This window comes from Nilaparvata lugens, chromosome 3, assembly GCF_014356525.2.
Source record: "Nilaparvata lugens isolate BPH chromosome 3, ASM1435652v1, whole genome shotgun sequence".
Lineage (NCBI taxonomy): Eukaryota > Metazoa > Arthropoda > Insecta > Hemiptera > Delphacidae > Nilaparvata > Nilaparvata lugens.
In genome coordinates, this window is record NC_052506.1 from 18347305 (window position 1) to 18358295 (window position 10991).

General features: G+C 36.4%; 1 protein-coding gene across 2 annotated transcripts in view; it reads right to left on the reverse strand.

Moving 5' to 3' along the window:
* Nucleotides 1-9403, reverse strand: part of LOC111051993 (anther-specific proline-rich protein APG) — a 40092-nt gene extending 30689 nt beyond the window's left edge. Inside the window, exons 1-3 of one of the 2 annotated variants that reach the window (XM_039423157.1) lie at nt 9208-9401; nt 5635-5727; nt 4273-4377 (exon numbers count right to left, since the gene is read on the reverse strand). In XM_039423157.1, coding sequence (XP_039279091.1) covers nt 4273-4377; nt 5635-5727; nt 9208-9219 — 210 coding nt within the window. In that variant the 5' untranslated portion in view covers nt 9220-9401. Of the gene's footprint in view, nt 1-4272; nt 4378-5634; nt 5728-9207 lie in introns of both variants that reach the window. The other variant, XM_039423158.1, reaches the window with a different exon arrangement.
* Nucleotides 9404-10991: the final 1588 nt, after the last annotated feature.

Sequence of the window (10991 nt, forward strand, 5' to 3'; positions counted from 1 at the left end):
GTAATGGTTTACAAACAATTACACCTTCACTCTACCTACCTACATTCCTTAACCAAACTTCTTACATCCCCATAGATACAATGAAGATTCGAACCCGGGTCCTTATGAATAATTCAAACCCGAGTCCTCTAGAATGGAAAGCAGAAGTGCTAACCACTACACCAAGGTGGATATCTATTTACTTGTTGTTTATTATGTATACTTTAACAACTATATCCAAGCTCATTGCCGCTTCTAGTGAGCTGTAAGTGAACACTGACTGAACAGTGTCTGAACACTGAACAGTGACTAACTGAATACTATTGGATACTGTTCTGGGAAATATAACTGAGAAAATATATCCCTTGTGATACAATGATTTGATCACACTCTAGAATTCATATCTGAAAGCATACATGCTACCCAGAGGATATCTCATTACTGTTTGGATATTTAAGCTCCTTGTATATTCTATAGAATGGTCACTTCTTCTTACATTACTTAATGTAGGTGAAGAGGATTTGAGGAATAATAATCAGCAATTCATTGCTACTTTTATTGAACATATACTATTTTATTGAATATCAAAACGGCGGCCGTGTGTCCTAGGATACTTTTTCACAAAGAGAAGTGTGCGGCTGTGCTGCAATGTACTGAAACGCCGGGTCCTATAACTGAATGTGAGAGATGTGTCTTCTATTATAGCTCTTAACTGAACACTGATGGTCCTCCCACTGTTGTGAACACTATATATACACTCCAGAGTGGGTGGGAGACCTTCTGATTTATTTTTATTTATTTTTGATTTTTCATTATTATTTTTTTTTTAATCTTTGATTTTTCATTATTAATTTTTTTTTAGGTTAGGTTAGGTTAGGATAGGTTAGGTTAGGTCGTCTTGGGTGACCTTGAGGTTAGGTTTGGTCGTCTTGGGTGACCTTGTGATTAGGTTTGGTCGACTTGGGTGACCTTGAGGTGAAGGAGGACTCTGGGACACTTGTGTCCCAGAGTCCTCCTTTTCATACTACTAGGAGTCTCTGACTCGATATTATTCTTGAGGAAAATCCTTGTAAAATCCTTTCCTACCTCGGCAGTAACATACTGTTGTCTTCCCGATATTATTCCACAGACTGTGTCTGTGAAAAATCCTTTCTATCCTCTCATAATAGTCGACATACTGACTATTAATTTAAAAGCGTTTCGGACGATTGAGAGTGATTTACATTCCCTTAAGGGCTGTTACAGATTAGCCCTTAATAACCGTCGCGCAGTTGCTAGACTGTCGCGAAAATCCTGCTTAGCAGTTTCCAGAATTGCTAAAGATCCTTTCACAGCTACAGGCTCGCGATTCAGAAATCCCATACCTAGAACCCTATCCTCTAAACCTCAATTTCCCCATAGTTGAAATTTATACCCTGTATTTAGCTAGCAGGTCCAACTTGCTGAGAGCTAGATCGCGATTTTCAGATTGCTAATTATTGAATAAGCTCCCGTTAGTTGTAGGGAAGAATAATTCTATTGAAAAATCTCTATCTCCCAGACCCGATAAAATAGTCTCAAACTCTACACCTCTATACCTCGAACTCTATACTCTGCATCCTGTACTCTATACCTCACACACTTTATCATTAATATTAATCCAACACCGGGTGCGCAGATCCAGTCTGCACACCAACAGCCCTAACAAAACTCCATACCGCTCCTTATTGAACTCCGCCCTCAATCCTTCTTTCTATAACCCTTATCCCAGGCTTGCAGGTACAGCTTTGCTCGCCGTCAAATCGCAGTTGGTTCAGATTGCGTACTACTTAACAAATTCTGAATTATTGAATACCACTAAGATCCCCCAGTTTCCACCATACCTTTACCCCATAGCCCTCACTTTCAATCCTATAGTATTACCTATAGTATCCTATAGAAACCTCTTTCTGGGCTCGCAGATCCAGTCTGCCCGCCGTCAGCTCGCAGTTGGTTCAGACTGCGTACTACCTTTATAAATATAATTAGGATAGGGAGAGAAGTGTAGGTCCGGTATCTCCACCGGACACTGACCCCGACCCATATCCGGCTGTAGCTAGTCCGCGTCCTAGCAATACTTTGCAAATATTAGATAAGGTGGAATAGGCGTATCTAATAAGACTTTATAGCATAAATATTCATGTAAAATTTCAGATCATTACATTTCGTTCTAGAGATAAAAATACCCAAGTGAACAAAACAAAATGGCAGCTATAATGATAACCGCTGAGTTTTGGACATTTATAGACTGAAAATACGACATTTGTAGACTCCTATCATCCAGGAACAATACCCTAAAATGTTCGACACTACTTCTGAAACATACTGTATAGGCTATATAGGCTACTGTGAAGATAGGAATAATCAGACTATATAATTGTTCATAATCAATTACTGACAAGTGGATTATTCAGATGTCTGGAGAAGCCGGTGAACAGGTGACACCAGATACTTGTGGATGAGAAAGTGCGTGAGGTCTACTGTTCACAGAACTACTAGTTCTAATGTGACATAAGAAATACAATATTGACAGAATCGTAGAATCTTATGAAATTGGCCACTCCACTAATTGCCAAGTGGTTGAAATAGATTTCATGTGTAATTCAAATGTGAATAGTGGATATTACTATTGAAGAAATACAGTAGTATTGAAATTGAAACTAAAGGTGCAATTCCTTAGAGGCGTCTTGAGAAGGGTGGTCAACGAGCGTCAAGTGATAACACGCGGGTCTAATAATCAAGAAAGCCCGAGTTCGAATCTCGACCGGGGCAGAAGTTTTATCACATACATACGGCCAACCCGACTTTTGGAGGAGACGATAAGCCGTCGGACCCGATTACCTAAAAAGTAGTCGTCATCTCTCATCATCATCATCATCCTTCTCGCTCACTACCCACGCACAAGCATAAAAGCTTATGTGGGCATCACCCTCAATATTATTATTATTAGCTCGAACCATGTCATTACAGCCGTCACAGCTAGAGCACATAACCTATGAAGAATTGATGATTCATTAGATATGAATCGTAAAAGTAATAAAGTAGCAAACACTTCAAATTCATCTGGCGCCAGAAATAATGTTCATACAACATAAAAACCCAATAAGTCATCCAATCTTCATTCTTTATTGATTCATACAATAAGTACATCATTAAAATGATAGATAAATAATGTCTTTTATTTTCACTTTATAACATTACAAAAAGTGATGTGGGGTAGGGAGAGAAAAAATAAGGTAGCCTTTTATAATCTAATGGATGAATAGGTTATGTGCTCTAGCCGTGACGGCTGTAACCACACGTCTCGACCTGCCTGCTTATAGCCGCGCGTTTCAAGCAGCGCGTCTCGACACGAATTGCACCTTTAGGCTAGTCGCATATTGACACGCGCCGCGATGTGACACGACTTGACCCGAGTCTGATAGATGAATTTAATATCATATGATGATATTGTAATATTCACATTGAGACGAGTATAGCACGTGTTAACATTACAATTTGATCATATGATTATCAACTAATCCAGCAGACTCAGTTCACGTCATGTCTCGTCGCGTCGCGTCTGAATATGCGACTAGCCTTAAAGTGGCCACTGAAGATAGGATGAACATGTGTGTCAGTCGTCTGCATTGTTGTGTCATCACAGCCAAAGCCTTCAAACACATTGTTTCGAGGTTATGTTTTTGTATCTTTGATTTTTGGTATTTATTTTTTCTTAATGATTCGAAGTTAAATTATTTTTGTATTATTATATTTCGTGATTTTCGAGTGGTTTATTTATGTTATGTTTATTTTAACGATTTTATGTTGGAAGCATCACGCTGATGACTGAGCAGGATGAATATGTTCATCATGCATTTCCTGTCGTTAGTGGCCAGTCATTTTAATGATGTTTTTGAATGGAATTGTGATAAAACAGTGTTCATTATTAAGATGAAATAGACACATTATCAGCAGTGGATCGAATTTTGTATTGTTGTCCTGCTCTCACAAAATGTCACTTCTCTCTCCAGCAGACGACCACATATTCACCATCAAACATTATATCACCTCAATATTGATAGCCAATAGTAACATCATAATATATTTCTCACAATACCACTCATTGCTATCTCTGTAGTACACTACCTATCAACTGCATTTTTACTACCTACGTATTGTTGCTATATATTACACTTTTTGATTACTTTTGTGTATCATGTATTGTCACTTAAACAGTAAATGCAATCAGAAACAATGACAAGGAATATATGAGAATAATTGGTTGTTAAATACCTGAGTAGTAGTTGGGGCTTGCTCTAAGGTTATTGGCTCTTGTTTGATGTTATTCGTTGTCAATTGATGTTCTACAAATCCATCTTCTTGCTTCTCACTCTTGATCTGAAGACAGAGGACATGATTAGTTTTATCTGATAACTTGATGTACAGCTAAGGAAAGATTCAAAAACCACAAACAACTATTTTTGCTGAGCACTTACTGGAATACGTTCGGTAAAGTTTTGGATAAGATATAGTAAGTTTCAACCTGAACTATCTACATCAATTGAATTGTAAGTGTTGATGTTAGCTGTGGAGAATACTACAATTTTGGAGTGAATATGACTATCACTATCGATGACTCTTGTCAGAGTATTACCATAGAGGAAAGATGGCATAAGAGGAATAGAATAGAAATAAACTTTATTCGACAAAAAATGTCAAACAGTTCTCAATCCAACACGAAACAAATTGAAATAATAAACAGTATAGAAATAAACAGTTCATAAGGGGATATCCCATGGTATAAGACATTTATGTTCCAAATTTCAATGTTAATTCAAGCCAATAGTCCTAGTAGTTATTTTTTGTGAAGCTATGTGAAACTGGTAGTCTCTCATACTGTGTTATTCTTACCCTATCACAAGGCCAAAACAGTAATAGACAGTAGTCGACTGTAATTAGCTTGAGTTAACAAAAATTGAAATGATATTTAGAACATAAACGACCTATACCATGTTATATCGTCTTATATTTATTTCTCTATGGTATTACTGCATGATTTTGAGAATGGAAATTTCTTTTCTATTTATCACAAGCAGATGGTGGGCTAATGAAATGCTAATGTGTTGCTAATGTAACTAGCTTACCCGGCAAACTTCGTATCGCAAAAAAGTCAATGTATCTCATGTCACACTTGACTTTTTTTGGTGAATCCATGAAATTTATCTGACAATCAATATTTTCATTTACATCACAATACAGACTTTCTATGTGCTTAGTCATGCAGCATTTATTATTCCGAAAACACATTCTTCTCAATCAATTGGCAGTAATATCTATAGTTTTCATTTATGCGTAAATGCCGTCGTCGACCACGACAGGGTGAGGATCTCACATTGGATAAATGATCTCACATTGGGTAAATGATCTCACATTGGTAAATGATCTCACACGAAAATTTAAATCTCATATTTCTCTCCACATAATTTTCGTATAGGCCTATCATATTTCTCTACACATGACTTTTTGAGAATCAACAATAGTTGAATTGGACGAAAGAATTGGAATTGAAAAGCTACATGAAAAACCAAGAAATATAACTATTTTTTACAACTGTCTTCCTCACGGAGTGAATACTTTGAGAATACAAATACTTGCCTGATGAATAGATGTATTGCTATAAGAATGTTCATTTGCCATTTCAATGTCAATTCGTTCAAGTGGACTCTCCTCATGTTTCACAATTTCAATCTGGAAAAGGGAGACAAAGCTTTTAAAACTAACTTATTAGAAGAATTGTGATATGGCATTTTAGATTTTAGCACATTCAATTTTAAAGAATGAAAGGAGAATTTGATCGAGTAATAAAAATAAGAGTAGGAGAGAGAGTGACAGAGAAAGAATTGATTCTATTTCCTTGATGCCGAATGGATTTTTTGCTTGTGTTTGGGCACTGGAAAGTGTGAGAGTGATTTGATGAGATGATGAAACATTCACGCCTAACTGTGGGTTTTCAACCCACGACCAGGTGGCACTAGCTAACTGGCAAATGGTGTGCTGTCTCGTGTAAGAAACTGTGGAGTGCCTCAGAGCTCTGTCCTGGGGCCACTTCTCTTTTTGAGTTCAGTGAATGATGTAGCTCGCATGAGTGGCAGAAGTGTTGTCTGCTATGCAGATGATACCACCTTCTTTGATCAGGGTCAAAGAGTTGATGCACTGAAGCCTGGTTTCCACTAGTAGTGTTAGTGGTCGAGTAACTGGCATACTAACTCTACCGAGCTAGCTCTACTCTACTTGGCCGATTAACTGTTTTCACTACAATATTGAGAATAGTAAGTAAAATTTGTTGTCTATGGTGAGGTTCACGTTATAATGGCAGTGTTTGATTAGCAATGATATTGCTAACCTTGTCTATCATTCAACAAAGCGGATAACGCTATCTCCTTCTCGCTTTGCTCTGTTGCCAAATCGTCTTTTAACAATGTAGAAATTATAATTAATTGACAAAATATTACAACTTAATTATTAGGCCTATAACGAGGATTAATTATGATATTATTGGAGAATATAATTTATCGCTTAATGAAATAAAGGGGAGAGTGGGGTACATTTGATCAATTTTTAAACATTTATTTTTGTATTTTTTATTATGACAGTTTGAATTGAACAAATATATTAACAGATAACTCATACCTTTGGGTAAATTACTTTGGTCTTATTAATACCATATGTTGAAAATTATTAACTAAAGAAATATTTTTAAAAACTCAAGCATGCTGATCAAATGTACCCCATCGTGGGGTACATTTGATCACCCCTGGGGTACATTTGATCAATAAAAAAACTTTTTGGGGTTCAAAAAAATAAGAAGCACTCAATAACTTTCAAATTTGGTATAATTGTGGGTTTATGTAGTTTGCATACGTTTTAGCTCACAAAGTAATACAAAAAGAGAATGTCAAAATTCATGTTTTATTCAACGTAGGCCATTTATGTCCTTCATTTAAATAACATATCCTGTTTCCTTTCTCCACAATAAAAAAGATTAATTATTTCTCTTCAACTGCTTGTATTTATTGCTAATACGGCGTCGACATTTGTCATCAATATAGAAGGGCCCATTTCCAATGAGATTGATGGGGCCATAGAATAAATTAGGCTAAAATTATTTTGGATGATCTGGTTATCATCATCTTTAGGCCAATCATAGGCATCTCCTAGTCCCACTTTCAAAAACTTTACTTTTGTTTCACCTTCATCTGGAAAATCTATCACTCTGCCTAAGTACCAGCTGATGTCATAAAATATTGCATAATATTTCTCCAAAATCGGATTGATTTTGGGAAAGTTGGTTTCAAGTTCATGAGAGCTTGTGTCTGAGTTCCCATAAGGCGAGTCATCACTATTCATTATTTTGAACGTGAATGAACAGTTAATATTACATCAATAAATCTGTATTAGCTACCGTCTATAGAAGGCATTGACAAGACAAAGGATTGTTCTCCTATCTTTCTCCACTGTCATTATAACGTGGACCTCACTATTGTGAACAGAACTCACCTTAAAAACTACTCTACTCTACTCTACTCTACTCAAGAAATTGAAATCTTGTGTTCCTGCATCCTATCTCAAGGTCTGCTATCTAAAGCATAGTCCTGTATTGCCTTACGCTCTGGGGTGGTGTCATAGATGTGTCGCGAGTGTTGCTCATTCAGAAGAGGGCCCTGAGGATCGTGTGTGGTGCTGAGCGACTTGCCCACTGTCGTTCCATCTTTGTGAGAGAGAAGATCCTCACAGTCTCCTCCTTCTATGTATTTCAGACTCACTGCAGAACACATGCAAATGTAGGGGAGCTTGTAGCAAGGCAAATAATACACCCACATGAGACTAGACATAGACAGAGGCTGGACGAGACCCACCAAAGACTGAGTAGGACTCGATTAGGCTTTATAATAAGCTGCCGGTGGTGTCTAGGAATTTGCTTGCCAGCGAATTTATGAGGGCCTTGTAAGGCTCATTATTGGAACTTTGTACTCACTCTGTGAGTTTTTCATGTTGGACAGCAGCTTATTACTTTTGTTTTTTATTTAATTCTTTTTGGACTAGTGGGTCAGCTTGCCTTGTTGTTTGTGTTTTCCTGATGTGTCCCTGGGGGTCTTATGCCCACCCTATTGACTTGACAAAAAAAAAACATCTAAATAACTAAGAATTGAGAGAAAATATGAGTGGGAGAGAGAGTGAGTGAGAAAGAATTGATTCTATTTTCTGATGATGCCAAATGGGGTGTTTGCTTGTGCTTGTGTAATGAAAAGTGCGACAGTGATTTGATGACATACATGATGAAATATCTAGGCTACGTCTAACCGCGGGATTTAAACCCACGACTAGAGAGTTCTAACAGACTAAGTGCCATTTGCACAGTCAAAGTTTAAACTAAATTTCATTTCAAACTGAAATAAATTCGTATCAATTCTCGTTTGTTATAATGTGTTTCATTTTGAGTTCAAGCCATTAGCTGATTTCATTTTGTTTAAGCTTCAACTATGCAAACGGTCCTAAAGGATGAAACGTCTCTTTTTTGGTGCACCATTGGTTTCCTCATGCGAAACAAGCATATTATAAACAAGCTGTGAATAATAGCCTGGTTATAGGGACTCTGAGGAGCCTGCTGACTGATCACCCTCTGTACTCACTCCGTGAGTTCTTTATGTTGGAGAGCAGTGTGGTGAGTGCCTATTTTCTTATTTGATTTCTGCCACAGGGCAGTTGTTTTTCTTTTACTTTTTTGACGTGTCCCAGTGTGCTTCACTTTAGTGATCCCTTTTATGGACCTATTTAATTAAATACTAAATATATTGATCTTATAGTTGCGGTATTATAATTATTACATAAGGCTGCCAGTTGTCCTCTAGAGGTGAAAACCCACTAGTTTTCAAAATCCTAGCCGAGGCTAGTGGTAACTTAGGTGGCTTGCATATGAGCATACATTACAAAAAAGTAAACTGCTTCAGTAAACATAAACATGGAGGTGACAACAACCATTTAGAAAGGATGAAAAAATTTTAATTTTGTTTTGAGTTATGTACATAATAGAAAAACTAACTTGTAACTATATTAATGGACATTAAAATATATTTTTAAATATACATTTTTTAATAAAATTAAGGTTAAGTTTTAAAATGTTTGTGTTTAAAGATATTTTTTTGTATTATGTAGACCTAAATTACTTACCGGATCATTCATTACTGATGAGGATTCTCAGTATCAAATTGGTAATACAGAAATTAATTAATACTTAAATTTGAATTTGTAACAATAAAAAATTTGGCCAGACACCATAAAATAAGTACGGTTTTTCCTTGTGCCACAGTATACATACAGTATGGAAACTTGGCTAGTACCTTGTCACAGAATATACAGAATGGAAACCTGTAATCAATCGCCTATCTAACCAATGCTTTTTACATGACCCCAATACTAAACACGTCACGTGACCTTGGGAAGTTCCAATCTTGGTCTTCTGATTGGCTCGTGGCAGTGAATGAGATCAATTGATCCGGATCATTGAAGTGATCCGAACCTACCATTACCATCCTAACAAGATGGCGGATTTTGGCGTCAGGGTAAAGCCAAGTTTCCGTACTGTATGTATACTGTGACCTTGTTAAGAAGCGCCGCATTGTAATATAGTGAGGTCCAGGGTCCACGTTATAATGGCAGTATAAAAAGATAGGAGAAAAACGTTGCCAATTCTCTCCATTTCGCCACTGACTGTACACAGCTGTTACTCAATTCATCTCATTAAATTTAATCCAATAATAATTATCATTTCCTCGATGAAATAATCAATTTAATGTCAAATTGATCAAGAAAATATTTTTTTTCATAATTTTATTAAAAATTTGCTTTCATAAGAGAGATTAGATTTTTATTTTTACACAAACCTGAATGGCGGCTAATTTGAAAAGCTGTGGTACACCGATCTGAATTTCAAAACAACAGAAATTGAGTTATTTGATAGGTATTCTATTCCATTTTTTTTAAATAATAGAAAAATAGAAATCCTATTCGAACATGAGTAATTTCAATGGATCAATTCTGAAATAACTTTTCAATATTATTAAATATACCGGTAGGAGTAGGTCTAACCTGTACGAACTGGTAGGCTAACTGAAGCATGGATGAAGTCTAGGATCTTAGTTATCAACTTTTAAAATGTCATTTCAAGTATTTTAATTTGTGTTCTCATACGGTAATGTTTAAAAATTATTTCATCGTTTCAAAAATACATTTTAAATCAATTATACGACTTGTGTACTCAAGTATTTTTATAGAATGAAAAAAAATGGCGGCTGAGAATATGGTTTGTTCAGTTTTGTACAGTCACTGTCAAAAGTAAATATTAAATTAATATTCTGGCAAATAGACAACATTGCAAAGCGAGAGAGAGATAGTGCTATCTGTTTTGTTGTATGATAGAAAAGGACAGCAACAGTATTGTCGTACACTGCCATTATAATGTGGACCTCACTATAGTATTGATGGTAGGTTCAGATCACTAAAGTGATCCGGATCAATTGATCTCGTTCACTGCCATGAGCCAATCAGAAGACCAGGATTGGAACTTCCTAAGGTCACGTGACGTGTCTATAGTGCGGTCCACGTTATAATGGCAGTGGATAAAAAATAAAAGAATAGCGATGCCGATTCTCTGCATTGATTAATTATATTTCTACACTGTCAAAAACATACTTGGCATCGTTGTGGACCTGGAAAAGGATAGTACCACCGGCTTTGTCGAATGATAGACAAGGATAGCAAAACCAAAGTTGATCAAACACTATATAGTCATTATAACGTGGACCTTACTATAGTTTTTGCGTCATGTAAAAAGCATTGTTTAGATAGGCGTTTGATTAAATGTTTTCATTCTGTGGCACAGTAACAGTTTTTATATGCTGTGTCGAGGGTCGAACATTGTCGATGTATCGTTGTCAGTCGATTGTAGTCAAGGT